Genomic DNA, 21295 nt, shown 5'->3' on the forward strand with positions numbered 1-21295 from the left:
AAATAAACTATAATCATGGCAATATGATCTGATCGATTTTCTATCTCATAGTGGATTAACATGAAGTTTCATGCCTGCCATCTGGTGGTTGGTTAAAAATAATGACATTTCTTTAATGAGTTTCTTTCTGCCTCTGGATAATAGTTCCCCCCTCCCCCATTTTAGCTCATCTGAGAAGCAATACATACACCAATCAGCCATAACATTATGAACACTGACAGGTGAAGTGAATAAAACTGATTATCTCCTCATCATGGCACCTGTTAGTGGGTGGGATATATTAGGCAGCAAGTGAACATTTTGTCCTCAAAGTTGATGTGTTAGAAGCAGGAAAAATGGGCAAGAATAAGGATTTGAGTTTGACGGAGGGCCAAATTGTGATGGCTAGACCACTGGATCAGAGCATCTCCAAAACTGCAGCTCTTGTGGGGTGTTCCCGGTCTGCAGTGATCAGTATCTATCAAAAGTGGTCCAAGGAAGGAACAGTGGTGAACCGGCGACAGGGTCATGGGTGGCCAAGGCTCACTGATGCAAGTGGGGAGTGAAAGCTGGTCCCTGTGGTTCGATCCAAAAGACGAGCTACTGTTGCTCAAATTGCTGAAGAGGTTAATGCTGGTTCTGATAGAAAGGTGGCAAAATACACAGTGCAGGACGGGTCAGGGCTGTTTTGGCAGCAAAAGGTGGACCAACACAGTATTAGGCAGGTGGTCATAATGTTATGCCTGGTCTGTGTATGTAGGTCAGAAGTGATAGATCTGTAGAGTTTGTGGGAAATGTGAAAGACTAGTTATGAATCGATGCACATTGTTTAGATTTTTTCAGGTTTCTCTGGGGTCTTTTCATGGTATTTCATGGTTTCATGGTTCTAGGTTTATCAATGGGTTCTACACAGAACATTTTTAATTGTCTTCCTTAGCAACTATTTACACTTCTAGATTGTTCTAGATTTAGGGATTCCACACATCCTCTTTGTTTTACTTTCTATTTCTAGACTAAGTTTCTCTTTCCCTAAACTCTTCCATCTCTCTCTCTCTCTCTCTCTCTCTCTCTATCCACAAAAGATCACAGACTTCTCACACTTCAGTTTATCCTCTTCAGTTTACCCTGTCCAAAATTACTCCCACAAATCACATACAAGTGCACTTATGCGATGGCTTTTCCATGTTCCTCATCAGAATGTCCAGTATTACAGACGTTACTATTGTTATTTCAGCTTTTAATACATCACTGTGGATTTGGACTATTTGGATCTGGAATGAGAACATGACCAGAGGTTAGTAAATTTTTGATATTTGAAGGTCAGGTTATTTGAAGGAAAAAAAAAATATGACTATGAAGTGATGATGACATTTTGATTTTGTCTAAAATTTAACTCCACTTAATCTGGAAACCTATCTTTAAGAAAAGCTTTCTGGGTTCATAAAAACTCCAGATGAAGCTGATTGCGAAGCTGCCAAGAGAGTGTAGATCTTCAGAAATATTATTAAGAATTGAAAAATATATGTATAAAAAATACATATACATATAAAATATACAATGGTACACAAAATGAAATACATTTTTTCTTTTATCTACCACTTATTAGCCACACCATAATTCAATATGTGTTATTTCACAGTGCTGATATCATTATTATTAATCTAAAATATGTATGTATTGTATTTCTTTACAATTCAGTGTATCTGGATTCTAAAACAATATTAGAAATAAGACAAACACAACACCAAGTGAGTTAACGAGCAAGAAATGAAATCATTGTAGCATTCATAGAGCTGGGGTCCCAAACATTATTTGTATGTGTGTTCGGGGGAAGTTGAGGGCAGAAAGGTGTGATAAAGGAAAAACAGATAAAGAGTCAGATAAATATGAAGGTATAAACACTACTGTGGTTTCTAAGATCAGTCTTATGTTAGTACTACTAATAGCTATCGATTTTTGTGATAGTTTAAACATAGCTCCTGAATGCAAGTGTAATCTCGCTGATCTCTAACCAAGAATAATTCATTCTGCGAAACAAGATAAAATACTACTTAAAAACAAGTCTCTTTTTTTTTTGGTCCGGTGCATTCAGAAAAGATACAGACTTACTCGTTCTTCCTTGCTTTGTTCTGTTATATAGACTAATGAATTGTTTATAGACCACCAGGGAAGGATTGTGTTGAGACACAGATCTGGGGTAGGGAACTGAAATATTTCTGAAGATGGCTCTAGAAAGACCACCCATCCAAACTGAAGGCAAAGAACCTCAAGGTTGCTCTAATGTAGATGTATGGGGAAGGTAGAATCTATCACAACAATATCTACAAAATGGCATCAATTTGCGGTAGAAAGAATTGATGGAAAATGTAACCTGGACAACTCTGTCCCACAGTGAAGCATGGTGAAGGAAGTATCATGTTATGGGGCTATAGAAGGAAAGATGAGAAGAATGTATAGAGATATTCTGGAGGAAAACAGGCAGTTCTTAGAGCAGAGGTTCACAGTCCAGCATGATCTTGACCTTAAACATACAACAAAGACAATCTAGTGCAGTGATTCAGGACTAGGAGCATCACCTGTAAGATCTGACCATAGTGATATGGCAGGGTGATGTTTTCCATCCAACCTGATTGAGCGCTGAAGAGGTTTTGATGCCTGTTTTAGAGGGAAACATCCTACATATATTGGGAGGTCTGGGAAGGTGTTTAGCTCTTTTTTTGTGTGTGAATACTTATAGAAGCCAATTCCACATTACAAGTCATGAATGTGGTGTGTGAAGTATAATTTAGTCAGGAAGCTTGCTGTGCAAAAATAGGCTCACTTTTAGCTTTTACTAGTTTATTAAATAAAACTGTGCAAACAAAATGACAGTTCTCTCAGCTCGGTCTTGGAGTACAAAGTGAGCGTGAATTAAAAATCATGTGCAAGTGCATCCTGAAGCAGAAAAATAAAAAGAGCTCAGGAATCAGCAAGGATTTATTACCTGAGTCTTAAGCTTTGTAAAGGTTTGTGGTGTATTACTAATGCAAAGCTGTATTATCTCAAATGATACACAAAGAACTTTAGATCTTTCCTGAAAGGTTGGAGATATGAGGCTGCTCTGAGATATAAGAAGCTGATACCACCACAGAGGAGCTGGGACATGCTTCAAGTGACTGTTTAGATCTTAGAGAAAAATCAAGGTGAGGTTAAAGGCCTGATCTGGTGAGAGGTCATGAGGTTCTGACTCAAGATGTGTAGATGATGTGCTGATTGGCTGCCATTGACGTGAAATGAGTACAGACTTTTAGGAAGTTCTAAACCAGGTGGTCAGTAGTGCTCTGAATGCTTGGAAAAAGACAGAGGTTCTAGACTCAGGAAAGGATTTACTTATTATATAATCAGAAGTCTCTCATGAATTGTAGACAAATGGTTTAAGGCCTTTTCCCCCTGAGTTTGCTGTTTCACTTCCCTATACAATATGTATTTTTAAAATAAAATGTAACTTTAATAGATATGCTAATGGCAATTCTATTTTGGAAATATGCAAAGTAAAAGAAAAGAAAAAAGAAAAGATTGTAATGGAAAATCTCCATTATTATCTGGGGATTTTATGTCTTTTCATCACTGAATCAGGGGAAGTGACTCCATCAGGTAGGCCGCCCAAACGTCATCCGGTTTCCACAGAACAAGAAGTGAAGCATGGTTTCAAGAAGAAAAAAAAACTTGTTCAAAGAAACCAGAACGTTTTTTTATCTCAGCAAGTCAACGACAGGCCTTTGTTGTGGTTGTTCTTTTTGGTCAGGTAAGGGATAAGACTAAATGTCACCTAATTGATTGACCTGAAATGTTTTGTTAATATTGTTTTTTTTTTTTTTTTTTTTTTTTTAAATGGTTGAATATTTTGCTGTTTTGTCCTCTAATTAGCTGAGATCTTGAGTGCTCTTGGGTTCACCTTAATGTGTGTGTGTTAGGTGAGTAGACTGATGACTTCAGCAACAGAAAGAAGTGTAGCGGAAAAGGCACTAGTGAGCGGTGTGTGTGTGTGTGTGTGTGTGTTCTCGTGGTTTCAGAAGTTTGATGTTATTAGATATGTAGACCTGCAAAACTGGAGCATTTAGTATTTTGTGGGTGTGCATGGGTGTCAAGTGCATTATGGGGTTTAGATGCCAGTACAAAGTTTTACTGAACCAAGCAGACAAGACTGAATAGAAAACAAAAAGAAAAGTAAGTTGACACCCAGGCAAACTCCAACAGAATAAATATGGAAAAAGCACGTATAGAAAAAACAGTCTCAGTAATATGACAAGATTCAGCTGGAGAGTGGATTGATTAGGAAAGCATGGTTGTAATTAGAAGGGAATGAGTCAGGTTACAGGTCATATGATTGGGTTTGTTTTGTTCTTTCAGGTTTGACTAAGATTTTTGGGAAACAGAGAAAAGGGAACTGGGCAATGGAGTTCTTATACAGTGTTTCCATGTTATACATATTACATTCAGTCAACAAGTGAAATGTTTGCTCAGTAATCATTAATAACAAAATTTCACCTGACTGTTCTACAAAGTCTGTTCTGGAGACTTCCTTAAATGATAACCCCTTTTTACCAATATACTAGTAATTTATCGAAAGTTTTCAATCAGTATAAATAAATCCTTTCTTTTATCGCCAGAAGTGAATCTGATATAAAAATGAGTCAGGACTTTCAGTTGGCTTTAAGTGTGAGATGTGTGTTTTTCCCTCTGAGTGTAACCTTATACAGAATTTTAGATGAAGACAAACACCTTCAAGTTTTAGAAACTTATGAACAAGCACATCTCAGAGAGCAGAAATTGGTTTGATATCATCATTTGCTTTGACAATAGAAACATTTCTGTGAATGAAAATGAACTGTTTTGGGGTTTTGATGGAGCTTTTTGCCCCTACTAGTCTAGGAAACAGAATTTCTTTGCTAGTTATTCATCTTAGATCAATTGAAGAGTCCGCCAGACATGCCTCCGTGAAGGTTTTTACTATGAGAGAGCAAAATAATAGAAATATAAAATATTCATGTTCAAATCTGGTTTGAGCCAATTAGAGCCAGAACTACTGTCAGAGCTGCTTTTATGGAAAATGAATGCTGAATCACCTTACAATCAATCATATTTGATAACGTGACAATAGTGTGATATAAGCATCAGCAACTTGTGTGTTCAAATCCCTCCTGCTAAATAGTTTTGGACCTCAGCACTGATTTTACACTGGATTCTGCCTCGGTTGTAAGTTGCTTTAAACCTCCTGATTAATATTTTTTAAAACACAGTGTTCATTATGACACTTTCTAAACTGGTGCTTTCCACTAGTTTGTTTCACTTCCCAGTCACAAAAAAAACATCTTATGCTCTTGTCATCTTGATGTATCTTTGAAAACTAAAAAAACATAATGTCTGTAAAATTCCACCCAGAATCTCTCTCTCTCTCTTTGTTTCTGTCTTCTGGTCTGAATTTACAATGTGTATTGTTAATCATTTTTCATTGTTATTATTATTATTATTATTATTATTAACAATATAAGTACTGTAAATGAGTTCAGTTTAACCGAGAGCAAAAAACCCCCCTTCTCTTAGGAAATTCAATCACTGAATCTTCTCTCATTATATCTCATTATATAAAACACACTACCAGTCAAAGGTTTGGACACACCTTTTAATTCAATGTTTTTTGTTTAGGGATTTATTTTCTACATTCTAGAACAATACTGGAGATTTCAAAACTCTGAAATAACACACATGGACTTAAGTAATCCATAGGTAACGACAACAGTCAGTTGTTATTTTAAGACACGAAGGTCAGATGTTCTGGAATAGTTCTCGCAAGAACAGTATTGTCAAGTGCATTTGCAAAACCCATCAAGCACCATGATGAAACTGGCTCACATGAAGACCATCCCAGTAAAGCGAGACCAAAACTGACCTCTGCTGCAGAGGAGAAGTTCATTTAGAGTCACCAGCCTCAGAAATCACCAATTAACAGCACCTCAGATTAGAGCCGTTATGAAGGCTTTACAGAGTAGCAGACAATATCTCAATATCAACTGTTCAAACCAGATTATTGTGTATTTCAGCCGCCTTCAGCATTGTTTTACAATGTAGAAAGAAATAAACATCAGGAAAGACCATGGAATTAGAAGGTGTGTCCAAACTTTTGATTGGTAGTGTATATCAGACTAAGTGCACTTTATTTTGTTAAAAGTCCCAATGAAATAGTGGAAATGAAAGCAATGACAATATAACTGTGACAACATCTTAAATTTTTTTGATTTAAAGTTTTATGATTTATGAGGCGATTCTTGACCTCTGAAAAGCTTGTGGGTCAACAAGAAAGTTGTTCTGGAAAAATCACTATTTTCTTTTATTTTTTAGGACAGTAAATATTGAGTGCTTCATGTTCATATGAGAGGTTTGTTACATTTGTGTACTGCATTGATGATCAGAGCTACAAGTTAGTAAATACTAAATATATTTTACAATTGTTTTCTATTACGTTCAACATAACGATTATGACCTAATAAGGGTAATTTCATAACAATTGTCTAAATTGTGCTTAAACTGTCCATACAGACGCTTACTCATAAACCCGTTTCTGCAGAATGCAGCATCAGTTTGATGCCATCATTGAAACCATTGTTTTTTTGTCTATTTTGTTCTTCTATAAAACTCACAATTCTCAGAAACGTACACCATGGTATGAATACATCATCACTGTGAACATTACTGAAACATCATTATATGGCAGTCATTTTATTTTGTAAGACATTACGTCTATGAATCTAGTAAATTATGTCACAATGTTAAATCATATTTCTAAGAAGAGTGTTATCAGCATCCACGTTTTAACATAGCTCTTAGGTTTGTAACAGGATATTGCATCACACAGTTTGCTACCTGTACTTCCCTTTACGCACAAGAACCTGAATGCACAAAGAACTTCTAAGAAAACTTGGACGATGTGTCTTAAAGTGTTATGGAACATCCATGAGCACTCCTGTAATGAAAAGATAAGGAAAGTCAGTTAAATATACAGTCATTCCACCATTCTGCTAACTAATATCTTTCCTCACTCTAAGATAATAATCAGTCTTTTAATATTTTTTTTTCTTCCAAAGATGTGAGATAAGTTTTGAGAATTTAGCACTCTGAAGTTGTGAAAACCTTCATCAAAGCCCAACATCCTGTTAGAGATAAAAAAAGTTGCGTGGTATTACAGAGGTAATGATTCGATGTAAGTGAGGTTTGCTTGTTTGTTGCACCAAATTTTAAATGTGCTTTTATCCCATTCTAAGTGGCTTTCAGTCTCGGCTTAGGAAATTATAAGGAATTTTCCTAGTCATTGCTTAGTATAGGTTGAATGAAGGGCTGGGGCTTATCAAAGGAAATCTGTGCACAAGCACTTGCCATGCCACCACAGGACATCACAATCGTTCACACCAGAGGGTGTACGTTAGTTACCAATCCACCTGCTAAAATGACTCTGGTGAATGGAGTGAAACTAGAGATCTTTGCTTCATTTTTTCATTATCCTTTCCCATTCATATCAGTTCTATCTACTATGATTCATCTGAAACCAATCCTTTGAACTGCCGCTTATGTCTAGTCACATAGAGCTACTTCAATCTGAAAACAACTATCTTTCATCTTGTTAATGTGGCAACATTAGGTTTCAAACCCACATTCTCTTGAAAATGAGAGGAACATTTTCATGTCATCTCCCTGAAATTTATTCATTTGCTCATCCGGGCCAGTCATCGTGGGTCCAGATTCTACCCTGGGAACACCCTCATGATAGAACACCAATCCATTACTAGACAAGAAATCCTAGAAATCCACCTTGCATGTTATTGGGAGGTGGAAAGAATCTGAAGAACCATGAGGAAACCCAAATATACTCACATACATCACTAAATTTATGCCATTTGTCTGACCTTTTATAGAACGACATGCAAAGTGAAGTTTCTATCAGTGGAAATACTGATACTGGTTCACTAGGTCAGGGACTAAATATATCACCAGTCTAAAACCCTGCTGGGGAGGAAATATTGCAAGAGAACCTCACAAACAACATTTTTTTTAGTTAAAGTACTTCCTGAAGAGATAGAAGTCTTTAGAAGTTGTTTGAAGACAGCCATTCACTCAACTGTTCAAACTGTTCAGCCATCTATGGGAAGTTCATTCCACCAAACGGATGCTAGGACAAACAAGAGTCTTGATGCTTAGTTTCCTTGTATCCCGAAGAACCATTGTTTCTAAGAATGTAGCATCTTCATTAACACAATTCAGAGAGTAACCCCTGCAAACTGGGAACCTTGGACCTGTGAGGGACAACACAATCTGCTGGACTAACATGACATCAATAAGTCTTTTAATAATTTATTAAATTGCAGAAATTAAGAGCTCTAGCTACTTCAGCTGTGTGCTGGGAGAAGCTACATTATTAGAACCAAGGCTTCTTTCTGGGTTCTTTGTATAAATAAATGCTTCTATTAGAGCCTTTTCCTAAAGAAAAATCTACTATGGTAGGATTCCACACAGGAACAACGTGGCTCTCCCTAGTCTTTAGAACAGTTTAAGGTATTGCGGTACAGAACCTTGGTAATAATTGAGTCGATTAACAAATTAATGATTACATTTGGATCTAATAGGGTAATTCTCATGTTTTGTCAGATTCTGGTGTACTATTCTCTCACGATGTACTATGCTTGTGCACAAGTAGAGAAAGCTGGTTAGTTTATTAGTTTATGGTTGATAGATGTAGATTGATAATGAATCAGAAAGAAATGAGTTAGACTACCAGTCATTTCAGTTTGATGATTCATGAACACTTTCATTTAAAGATAATGCTATCAGCTAGACTTAAACACAGTAGATATCCCTCTGGCTAGGTGGTAGATTTTAAACATCAGAGGACTTGAGGACAAGTTTAGTTATTAGTCATTACTGCAAGACAGAGCGCTTTATTAGCAATGTTTTACTCTAAACTCTAAAATTAAGTGGCTTGGTCTGGCTTCTCTCAAGGACAGAAAAATCTTGTTGTTTTTTTAAAAAACATCCCAGATCACTACAAAAATCCCAAATTTCACATGAATAATTTAGATAGGTAGCTAGCAACTAAATTAATGTCCATGACTAGCCTAAGGAAGGGAATAAATTTTGCTGTAGTGTTTATTATTGTCATTAAAAAGATCTTAAGAGAATTTTTTAAAGGTTTGAAATAGGGTATGACATTGAAGGTTTGTACTGAGAATTGTTTTATGAGTTAATAAAAAGGCATAAAAAGGGGGAAAATAAAAATTTTCCTAATACAGAAGTTGTAGTATGATGTTAAAAAGTCGCACAAAGCACATAGTTATACAAGCCAACTTTCAAATTAACAAAACTACATGCTAAAATCTTCCAAAAAAAAAGAGGTATTAGTTTCGAGGCTTGATATGACAGTTGTCCCTGTTTAAGTTTTGTTTTTGTGAAAGAGCACACAGCTCTACCGTCGCACCTGAAACCACAAGAGGCCGATTTCCCCCGTTGTGGCTTGCTGACCTTTATAGGAGCAGAAAAACAGGTGGGACCAGTATGAAAAACAGCGCCCAAACACATCCCTTATCATTTGTGTATTTAGTTTTGCGCAGGAGATAAACGGCTAATGTAAGTAGCGCACAATGGAGTCTTCTGACCGCAAATTAACATCATGCAAACTGCAGACTGAGATAAATCAAAGAAATCACCTTAAACCAATTTTATACCCTGCCTGCAGGGTAGGGTAACTTTTCAATCTAAAAGTTGAAAAATAAAGATAAAATCAGTTCACAGATTTAATTTTTTTTAAAAATTTTATGCAAATCATATGACCTGGCCAATTCATAGTTTTGTTGTAAATGGAAAATTTGTGCATATTTGAAACTTCTGCAATTTATTTCCATTAACTTTATGCATGTTTATTATATTTTATATAATAAACATGCATAAAGAATGCATGTTCATAGAATTTCCAGCCTTTTACTCTCTAAGTGCCATGAAAATATCATTATTTTCATACAAATGACATTATTTTTTATAGAATTAAGAAATATCTCATTATCAAATTGCTTCATTTTTCAAGATTTCAACTCCAGTTAACTCCAGGTCACTGTGGTATTGTTGATGGTTGAAGGTTCTTGCCTCAGACTATTTGTTCATTTCAGTGGAACTAAGTCCTCTTTTGTGGTGACTCATTGTGTAAGATATTTTAATGAGGACCTGGAGACTTAACAGTTTATACAGAGTTTGAAGGTCCTACAACCTACATACAACCTCAATTCATCTTACTATTCACTTAGCAAGATCGAAAACAATTGGTCAGCTAGTTCAGGTATGTTATAATGCACTGGATCTGATCAAATTTGCAGGATTGTGCCCAAAATATTTTTTTGAGCATTAATTCTTTTGATTTGGAGCTTCTTTAGAACAATAGTGTCTCTCATTGAGTGACTACTCAATGAATGAATCATGGAATATTTTAAAAAAAACCAAAACAAAACCTGGAGTGTTGGTGGTTCTGCAGAAATGGAACTCAAAAACAAAACAGACACTCGCATGAGAAACAGGTTTTAGTGTAAATAGTTTTGTTTTTGCTTGAGGTTGGTTAGTTTATAGCAATGGGCAAGTCACTACAGATTCAACTGATTCACTTGGTTCTAGAGCCTCAATGGAAATTACAGTGTCTATGAATGAATTGTTCATAATGAATGAATCATTTATAACTTGGCTAATACTACAAACTAAAGGCAGAGAAAACATTGAACTTGGTGGTTCTCCAGAATTTTCGGATTGTTTGTGGTACGCAAACAACAAGACAGAAACAGAAACACACTTTTTGTCAAATTTTACAAAAGTATTATAATTCCATTTTTTGGTTGTGAATCAACTTACTGAAAATAATACTGAAGAAATCATTATCACTGTGACTGACTTTATCTTTCATATCAGAGACCGTTCTTGTAAAGCTGAGGTTCTTACATATAAAGAACACTGAACTAGAATTCTGTGACCTTCTGTATCATTAGCTTCTTCTTGGAACAAAATAAATTAGATAGAAGAGCCACTTCATCCTGTTTCTTAGCACATCAGATTCTAAGTATGTTGCAAAATGCTGCTTTTTTCCAGTGGGGGTGTGTGTGTGAAAAAGAGAGAGAGAGAGAGAGAGAGAGAGAGAGAGAGAGAGGGAGGATGAGAGAGAGAGGGAGAGAGAGAGAGAGAGAGAGAGGGGTCAGTATCAGTATAAAAAAAAGGTTGTGGTAAGTGCTAAGTTATCACATATCGCTGTTAACCGAACCTCGAGATATCTGGTGAGGAAATGACACAAGAAATAAGAGATATATAGAAATAAAGAGAATAAAAAACAAATTGCAGTAACGAGAAAAAGAAATAAAGGGATATTAGTGGAATTTGTTGGAAGAAGTTGAATTTAGGAATAGAGAGATTAAAAAGAAAAGAAAGATAAAATAATGACACATGCGAGAGGAGTAAGGAAGTCCCTGATAATTTCCTCTGCAGGTACGTACACTTTCAGTAAGCTATAAGCTACACTTACTGAAAATGGTGCTTGTGGTTAACTGGGACACCACCGTGTGTGTGTGTGTGTGTGTGTGTGTGTTTAAGCAGATTGAGAAACTCATCAGTAGTCAAAGCTTCCACGCTTCACCACATTGACACCATGTGCCATCAGTATAATGACTTCCAACCCATCAACATTGGAAATTCATCAATTAAAATAATCACTGAGATATGAGTACCAAGAAAACGTTCATCTGTTTCTGAAAGGTGAGTTATTTCTTTAAATATTGTGTATTGTACTGTCAGTTTTATATATGAGAGACACACCAATCCTATTCTTAGCATCGGACATGGTCTGAAATGGTATGGTTGGTATCTGGATTGGACTTACAGATTTTTGGACACATTTTGTAGTCAGGTTTTGTTCAAGTATGCCTTCAGGTTTCTTCATGCTTTCTTTCCTTGAATATATGAAAGCATGGCAGTATCATTTTGGGATTTGGCATCGGGTGATATTAGAGCTTTTGTATTATTACAGAGTCCAGAATGGGCTCAGTGTATGTACAGCAGTTTGAGTGTTTATAATAATAATAATAATAATAATAATAATTATTATTATTATTATTATTATTATTATTATTATTATTATTATTATTATTATTGCTATTATTATTATTATTATTATTATTATTATTATTATTATTATTATTATTATTATTAAGAAGAAGACGAAGAATATTTTCATACTCTTTATTTATTTATTTATTGGTGATTACTGCATTGATTATGAGGTCAATGCACTCTTAATGCAATCCATGTCTCGGGATCTGTTTTAATGTTATGACATCTAAAACACTTTTGACCACAAGACAACGGTCAGGCCGTCATTGTGCGGAAACACAACCTTAATCAAAAGCACAGTGCTCCTGTTTGTGAGACAGGAGACTCAGACAGAGAAAGATATGCCTTGACAGAGAGAGATATGCCTTGACATTTTAACTGCACTCCTACCTGGTTGGTGGGTGGTTGTGTTTTTTTTTTTTTTTTTTTTGTGGTTTATATGTGCTCATTGTGGTTCAGGCAGTTTTCCACTCAAAGTGGTAGTACAAGCTTGGCTAATAGAATCGAAAACTAATGAATTGGCATGGAAGACACCCGTATTACAAGAACAATAAGTGTGCAAGTTAGTAAGTAAGTAAGTGAGTAAGCAACAAAAAAGTGATTTGGACATTGGGATAAATCGGTTATTCTGTTGATGTAAAAGCTTACAGACTTTATAGAGTATACCTTTATGTAGGTGGGGAGAGTCTTTGCCCATGATAGACAACAGTTTAATCCAGCATCACCTCCTGAAGCACCAGTCCCAGCAAGTCCTGGTTTGTCCCAGTGGAATCTCTTTTGTTTTAGTCAATCTGAGCTGTAATTTGTTCCTTCTGTACAACTTAACAGTTGTTGACGAAAGCTTGCCTGAACTAGGGTCCTTAGTGAGGAAGTGAGCAGTCAAAGATTTATTATGAGTCTCTCTAATGCATGCTGTATACATGACATAAAAACCTCAACCATGCAACTCTCACTTTTCTGGCTTAGGTGATTAATCTTCAGAATACCTCCAGAATGAAGACAAAGATGCTGAATGGCCAGATCCTGATGCTCTTGATGATGTCACTCATTTCTTCAAGCAAGGCCAGTGAAAGTAAGGAGTGCTGATTGAATCATCAGCAGTCATTATTATCTGTTGCATTATTATTTGGGAATAAGGACATTTTGGATGCTTAATCTATTCTCTTGTCGTGACACGTTTTTGTTTTTCTTCCTTGTCCTGTGTCCACCCGAGTTCTTTCATTTCCCTATGGTGTTCAGCTGTTCTCTGTTTAGATCTTGGTAGACACGAGTGATGTTTTCATTCTTGTATGTTTTGCTATCGCCGTCAGTATACACTGACCCCCCTAATGGAGTTTCAAAAGCCTTCAATGAACCACAGACAAAAGAAAATGGTCAAAATCTGTTTGTTTGTGTGTCTAAAACACTTTAGGAAACTTTTAAGCATGTAAAAATGCTTCTGTTGTAGTTTCTAATTTTGCCTTTCTAATTTTGTGTCCTTGTGGCTGAGATACATGCAAAAGAGGAACATACTGCAGTTCAGGATAGTCTGTAGTTATAGAGCTTCGGCCATTTCAGTTCATCTATCAGCAGCAATGTTGTATAATATCACAGTAAGGTATATTGATTGTGTGTTTTTCTGTGTTTTTGTGTTTGTGTAGATCTGAATTGCTACACTGATGGCATAAATCTCATCACGTGTATCTGGAACACTTCTTCAGTGGAAGACAGATTTCACATAACACCAACCACCAAATGTTCCCTGAGATGTGATTTCAATGAGTAATGTATTATTTTCATTACTACATGACAGAACTCATAGCTGTGGTTTTAAGACAATAGTCTTTAGAACTAGTCTTTAAAAAAAAAAACCCTGAACCCTAAGGTTCTGTATTTGTATCGTTTATATTAAAACAGCTCTATAATCATTCTTCAGAGAATGCGTAAGGTAAAATCAGCGCAGTTACTGTTTGGAATTGTAAGTTAATGCTGTGAGATATGTCAAAATGAATGGCATACTTTAGAAAAGATCCAATAGTTGATCAAATTTGTAATGTAAACTGAAGTGATAGAAACACCTCAATGAGAGGGAGGAGTTTTGCTGATGCAATACTTTGGGCTGAATTTTCATAACGCAGTGTTGTTTTTGTTGCAGTACATTTATAAATAAAGAACCATCTAATGTGGATTAGTTTGTATTATTAGTTATCAGGATTAGTTTATATTAGTTTAATGTAGATTACTTTATAATATACTGTATATAAAGAACAATTTTGGGTTTTCCACATATAAAGCAAGTGTCCGGTTCTTTACTGAGCCCTTTTAAGAGTGTGGCTTTAAAATCAGAAATTATTCATACACATAAATGACAGAATTAAGCAGTTTCTCCTTAAATCCTTGATTATTTCTGACGATCACTTGAATAAGTATATAGACTAGTATATAGGCTTTTGTTTAAATAAGGAATTGTTCTTAAATGTTGTGTGAATTGGGTTAGAAATGACATAAAACTGAAAATCTTTACTCAACACATCCTAAAATGTTTTACTCCTTTCATACCACAGCAATTTGGCAGCAATTAATGAATAGTCGATGTTAATTAGTTAATAGTTTATTAATTAAAACGTTACATTTGTGTTTCAGTTTCATACGTATTCACAAGCTCGAAAGTGACCTGGTGCCTCAGCAACAGCCACAATTACGTAAAGGAACTCTGACATTTCTAAACAAGGTATGGAATTATTTTGCAGTGTGTGTAAAATGATTTGCTTTAGAAATATACTCATTTATATATTCATTTATTTATTTAGTTGTTCATTTTTTTAAAATGGTTCAATAATACATTGATTGGAGACTGTGAAACCTGAATTGAATCCCAAAGATTTCTGACAATAACAGGAATATTGGCCATTCTTTCTGGTTGGGAGTTTTGGCGTACTATCTCAATCAAAATGACACTAGCCAATCATGGGCATCTGTGTGATCATGTATTTGAAAGAGGGCAGATAGTGCTGTCTTCCAAGTGCCCAAGACACTAGAGACTCCTTCAAAAAAAAAATGGAAACATGTCTCCTTGCAGAAAATGTCAGTGCATCAATGTTTAGATGTGCATCAATGTTTAGACATTTCCTATTTGTGTCGCGTGTACACTTTTGGAGTATAGATTTTTTTTGCTAAATGGATATTTTTTATTCAGGAAATGGCACATAGCATTGCATTATTATGTTCTAGAATAATTATTTGCTAATCTGATACAACTGTTGATTCCAGTCTTTAACTGCTGGGGAGTCATTTCCCAAACTGAATGTATGGTGTGAAAATAAGAGTGAAGCAGTGGAAAAAATGGCTTTTCATACAATAAGTAATGGTAAGCCGCTTCAACTGAAGCTTCACTTTTCATTTTTTTCACCTGTTTGATTTTTAACTTTTCATTTTATTTTCTTTTTAAATGAAACATGGTGCGTTAAGCATTTTTCCCTCCCAGGAAACCATAGGGGGGGATGCAAACTTTTGCACTCAGTGTGCGCTACGTGTTGTGTTAAGAAGGCATAACTAAACTCTGTGTGTGTGTGTGTGTGTGTTTTATAGTTAAGATGTATCCTCCAAAGAAGCCACTTGTGAAAGGACTGAATATCACTTGGCAGTGCGGTTCTCCTAAATCTGACTTTGTCAGTGATGTGGTGTATGAGGTGCAGTGGGGTTTACTCGAGAACAGCTGGGAGGTGAGCCATCACTGTCTTACTCTTTTTCTTTCTGTCTACATCCCTATTAACTCCAAACTGTACTTTTAACGTACCAAAAGTGCTATAGGCATAAAGTTGCTTTTATCAAAGCATATTTCTCTCTGCCTGTATAGAAGAGCCAGGTGGCATCTACAAAACAGGAGCACTGTGAGTTACCAGAAGAGAAACTAATCTTGGGGAGGGAATACATGGTCAGGGTTCGGTCCGCTTCTGAAGAAAAAATCTGGAGCGAGTGGAGTCCAGTCACTGTGTGGAAATCCACTGTGGGTTTAGAACCTATATCTGGTAAGCACACTAAATTCTTGGAGAGCTCTCTGTTTATGTTCATTTCATTCTAATTCACAAGAGTCAGACATCACTGAGAGTACTATTAGTAAGGAATAAAACATGAGGGAGCTTGCTGTTAAAAGCAAATAATTATTAGGCCATTATTACCTCAGTGTTGGTTGTTTTCCTATAACAGGACATCTCATATTGTTTTATTCTTCCTATATATGCCTGTAGTTACAAATAAAGAAGAAATATATATAGGATTATACAATATACATACATTATAGTAGTCTTTACACAGTCGTTCCTTTCTCTGTTTTTAAATACAGTAGCAGAAAAAAGTACATGTCATGTACAGAAAAGTACTTGTCATGTTACTGAGAAACCACGAGGCATAAAGTTCTCTATCCTGAGGAATTTCCCATAGCACAAAACAGTTACACTTACATAATTACAGGTTTACTGCAAAACTGTTACAAAGCACCAACACTGTAGACTCCTTCTAAAAATGTTAAATAAACCTCTCTAATCAATGATGATGGTTTATTTTTAATTGGTTTATTTTTAGGTTTAGCATGTTATCTGTTAAATAAACTATGAACTAACACCTTCAAGAATTTAACAAGTCATCCTGTAATGTACTTTACAATAACTGTATGATGTCTTCTCTCCTCTATTTACAGAAGATCCCATTATACCAGGTGGATTCCATACTTTAATCAGCCTTGGTATAATTATAACAGTTGCAGTCTTTTTACTGACTTTCTTCTGCCTCCAGCGTCACAAGAGGTAAGTGGTAGCCTCCATATTCACAATCATACCAAGGGAAAGGAAAAGAATATTCGGCCATATGGAACAAAATTTGGATGTTCTGGTCATTCCTCTTTAATGATGTTAATTTAAAATACCTAATTGCATTGCATACACAAGTTTTCTGCTAAAGACTAATGCAAACAGTTGGCTTTTTTTCAGGTTTATAAAGTGGCAATATGTACCCACGCCTGCGAAATATTTTGGGGAGCTTTTCTCAGACCACGCTGGTGAATTTAAGGTAAGGTCAAGTTGAAAAAATCCACCACACTGTTAAAATCATTGTTAATAGCCAAGTAGGGTTGATTTTTTCCTTTCAGTAGTGTGATGGAAGACTCATCCATCTCTGAATTCAATCCTGTAACATTCTCTTCTTTCTTAGTCATGGCTGGGTCCTACTGTGAATGAAATGTATATCCAGACTGATTCAGAGTGCATCTCACCTGTGACAGTCTTCAAAGTCTGCAATTCTGATATGCTATCCAAACAGAGGGAAAAAGATGTCAACATAAAGGATGGCAACAGCTCCAGTTTCTCCAACTCCATTTATTTCCTGTCCCAGAGCTCGAAATCTCGCACAGCAGATCAGCTGGAGCCATGTTCGGCAGATTGTCCGTATGGCCCAGCAGGAGGAGGCAGTGTGCAAGAGAAAATTCTGCCAGCCGTTCATGATAATGGCAGTGACACTGAATTGAATGAGGTCACCATGAGCACCCCTTTGGAAACGTCCTCCTCCTACAAGCAGCTGCAGAAGCTGCGGTTGGACATCCAGAGCCCGGATTCAGGGTTCGCCGGCAGCTCCGAGGAACAAGAAAGCCAGGAGGAGTCTGGAAGTGAAGGACTTCCTAGCCCGCCAGTGGTGGACAACACTCTGCCCATCCACTGCAATCTACCGTGCCCAGTCCCCCAGCTGACAAGAGTCCCTCATTTGGGAATCCCACCTGGTCCGGCATGGAACCCATGGAATAACCAACCATTCCTGAACCCGCCTCCAGAGATCTACAGAAACGTTCTGCTGGGAAATTCCAGTACCCTGGATTTCTCGGGGATTCTGGAGCCCTCAAGTGATGATTATATGCCTGTTAAGAACGTTTAAGGTTGATCATGTGACACAAGTATACACAAACCCACAAGGAAAGATGACAGGAACTCAGGGAAAACGTGATGGACAACCGTTCTATAAACTCTGGCTAAATTAAGCACATAATGTAAAAATTCACAATGTATTCATTCTAATGATGAACAATGTTCTCAGATTTCTGTAATGCTGGAGGAATAGTACCTTTCTATTTTGTGGCCTTAAGTTTGATTAAGATCAGGCCTACCTAATGTTGGGTGAAATATCAAATAGTTTTAAGATTGCTTCATAATATTTGTGTGGTGGTCTCGTAAGCATGTCACTGACACCACTACTTTAGGAAAACGTAAATATATTTGACCAGAGCAATGTAGAATTATTTAGTATAATTTATAACTTTGCTTTGTCTTTCCATCTGGAAAGGAGCCACTGTGATGAGACACTTTAGCAAATTATGTGGTAAAAGCAATCAGGCTGCTTAAAAATATCTAAAACCATGCTAGCCAAGTGTGTTTTTATTCATACAATGAATGTTCTGATTATTTGGATGCCTATGTGCTAAATGGACTGAAAAGCCTAAGCTGAATTTGTGACCAGGATAACAACTGCCAAAATATTTGCAATGATCCTGCGCCTTCACATCATCGTCATCAAAACAGAGAAGAGCTCTAAACTTCTAATTCTTAGAAGTTTAGTAGAAAGTGTCAAAATTTGACCATGTAAAAAGTTTGTCGAACGAGTGTTTACTGACATTAGTGAACATCACTGCGGTTTGACACATTTATTTTGGGTTAGAAAGCCATCAGATATGTGTTAGCTATGTTAGCTGTGTCACATGAAACTTAAAACTAATGCTGCAAACACTGGACACCAGACATGTCTTGACTTGTTGCCCCCTTGTTTGCCACATCTACTTGTCCAGTTACCGAAACTGGAGGACTGACATTATGGAGTCTGCTATATTTATCTTGGTATGATTTAAATATCTGAATGAAGCTCATATATAGCAACAATAATTAGTCGCTATAAACTATTTACAGTGGTGTAGATGACATTTTCATTGTTATTATATTTATGTAGTTCTTGCTTGACTGGAATTCAGCAGTGTTTCTTATTATTTTTATTCTCCGTAAATTGTTCGAACCGGTACTGTTGACTGTTTTTGCCTATGTAGATCTTACGAGTGCAATGTCGTGTCACTGTTTGTCATTGTAGTACCCTAAACACCGACAGCCTTAATGTTTAATGAAAAGTCACTCACTTTCCATCACCTAAGTATCACTGCCAGTGCACAGTATTTTGTTCAGTCTGTGTGACCTTATGATGGCATATATATATATATATATATATATATATATATATGTATATGTGAAATGGACATGGTATAGTGTGGTGTGTGTGTACATGTATGTATTTGTGCTGTGCTGCTATGAAAAATTTATAAATAATACTATATAACAATAACAGCATGACATTTGAATTGCTTATGAAGACTAAAAAGTTGTATTTTTCTTAATGGAGAGACAAAAAAATTGTTTGTTTTTGTTGGTTTTTAGTATTTATGTATCCATCCATTCATCCACAAAGTCATCAATTAAGGAGCAATACCTACATTTTATCCATCATCCATGCATCAATCAATACATACATACATTCAGTCACACCCATCCATCCATCCATCCATCCATCCATCTCCATCCATTCAATTCGGAACCAATACCTACCTACCTACCTACCATCCATCCAACGTCCCATTAGTCCATGTCTTCGTGCAAGAATTCTTATTTCCAATACAGCATTATCAATGCAGTTCCTCAGTTTTATTCCGTTCAACAGTTCCATCCATCCATCCATCCATCTATCCATCCATCCATCAATCCATCAATCCAAAAATTCTCATATCCTGTGACAAGGAGTTTTAACAGCAATAGACACACTAAAGCAAACATTTCTAGTAGATCAATCACTAGATACATTCCATTCTTTTGTATTATGTATCAATCCATACATACATACATATGTCCATACATTTTTTCTCATTTCCACTTAATGATTAATGGACATACTACTAATGACCTCACGTTAGCCTTCCTGCTTGTTTCTTTGACACCCGTGGTATCTAACAGAGTTCATCATCACCCACAAAGCCTTACACAGCTGATAAAAAGTTTTGTTTCCTCAGAAACCCTGTCTACTACTCTGTAAAATGTGAGCTCGAGATGACTATTCAGCAAGAAGAAATGACAGTAAAAGGTCTAGTTTCCCTCCAATGAGTCTTCACATCACTCTGGGGTTTCCTGAATGAAGCAATATTGTGAGTAATGAGATGCTGAGCTGTTTGACAAATGAAAAAAGCATGTTATTCTGAGAAGAGACTTGAAAATGAAAAAAGGGATCTTGTTAGTAGAGCATTTTGTTAGAATAGCAAAAGGAAAAAATATGATACTTGAGCGAAGAATAGTCTTTAAATCTACATTAAACTGCGTGCAACCGTCAGAGAATTGTCGGTGCTACATCCGGCGATACAGACACGCTAGTAAAATTGCGTCACTATACCACAGAAACCTTATTTTTTGAGACATCCTCTAAAACTCCCCTCGTCTCACTTTACCTTTCCTTCTTTCCGATACCTATATTTGGTCTGTTTCCTTTTTAGAAAGTGAGAGGATATCTCATTTCAGGAAACAGATTGTTAGAAACAAAGTCTACGGTCACGTATGCAGAGACATTGCAAGTGGAACAATATGAAACGGTTACTGAACAATCCAAAATCCCTGATTCCATTAGATTGTGGTATGGGCACCTTGCAAATTCACATTTTTTTAATACATTGCCATGTAATACTACAGGGGCAGAGCAAGGATTTATAGAATTTATGAACATGGACTACGTAAACAGCTCTTATTAGTCAGTAGATGAGATATATTTTGTCTTTAATGGACAAACCTGTGTTACTGTGTTAAATCCTCCAAGTCCCATCATGAATCACTGCCTACAAACAAGAGCCCCTTACACACACTTTTAATCCCACACACTAATAGTCACCATTTATAAGACTCTTATTCATTCCCACACTGTGATACCCTCAGCTTACTGTGTGCTCTGATGATACCAAGCTTTTATTTACGTTAACTTGTTTCGTTTGACCCTGTTTTTTAATTCTGTTTATTTGCCTAATTTATAGTGTTTGCCAATAACCTGACCTGTGTCTCTCCCTGAGTTTTACCTAGTGTTTTGAAATGTTTGCTTATTGTTTAATAAAAGTGCTCTACCTGCA

General features: G+C 36.2%; 1 protein-coding gene across 3 annotated transcripts; it reads left to right on the forward strand.

Annotated features, from left to right (window-relative positions):
- Nucleotides 1-1106: 1106 nt before the first annotated feature.
- On the forward strand, nucleotides 1107-20534 carry LOC131361523 (interleukin-2 receptor subunit beta). Of its 3 annotated transcripts, none has more exons than XM_058402688.1 (11): nucleotides 1107-1273; nucleotides 11626-11784; nucleotides 13105-13210; nucleotides 13779-13899; nucleotides 14761-14848; nucleotides 15388-15484; nucleotides 15706-15839; nucleotides 15974-16145; nucleotides 16814-16919; nucleotides 17103-17181; nucleotides 17323-20534. In XM_058402688.1, exons 3-11 carry the CDS (start codon nucleotides 13132-13134, stop codon nucleotides 18034-18036), a joined length of 1590 nt encoding a protein of 529 aa, XP_058258671.1. In that variant the 5' UTR covers nucleotides 1107-1273; nucleotides 11626-11784; nucleotides 13105-13131; the 3' UTR covers nucleotides 18037-20534. The 3 variants fall into 3 exon arrangements, with proteins under 3 accessions (XP_058258671.1, XP_058258668.1, XP_058258670.1); XM_058402685.1 differs by lacking the exon at nucleotides 1107-1273 and adding an exon at nucleotides 3610-3763; XM_058402687.1 differs by lacking the exon at nucleotides 1107-1273 and adding an exon at nucleotides 3850-11517.
- Nucleotides 20535-21295: the final 761 nt, after the last annotated feature.

The sequence above is a fragment of the Hemibagrus wyckioides genome, linkage group LG11, assembly GCF_019097595.1.
Source record: "Hemibagrus wyckioides isolate EC202008001 linkage group LG11, SWU_Hwy_1.0, whole genome shotgun sequence".
NCBI lineage: Eukaryota > Metazoa > Chordata > Actinopteri > Siluriformes > Bagridae > Hemibagrus > Hemibagrus wyckioides.

Bases quoted from the DNA above. Each gene is read 5' to 3' on its own strand.
- LOC131361523 (XM_058402688.1), top strand. From the start codon at position 13,132: ATGAAGACAAAGATGCTGAATGGCCAGATCCTGATGCTCTTGATGATG. The intron at 14,849-15,387 runs GTATGGAATTAT...TGTTGATTCCAG, and splicing joins CTCTGACATTTCTAAACAAG to TCTTTAACTGCTGGGGAGTC. The intron at 15,485-15,705 runs GTAAGCCGCTTC...TGTGTTTTATAG, and splicing joins TTTTCATACAATAAGTAATG to TTAAGATGTATCCTCCAAAG.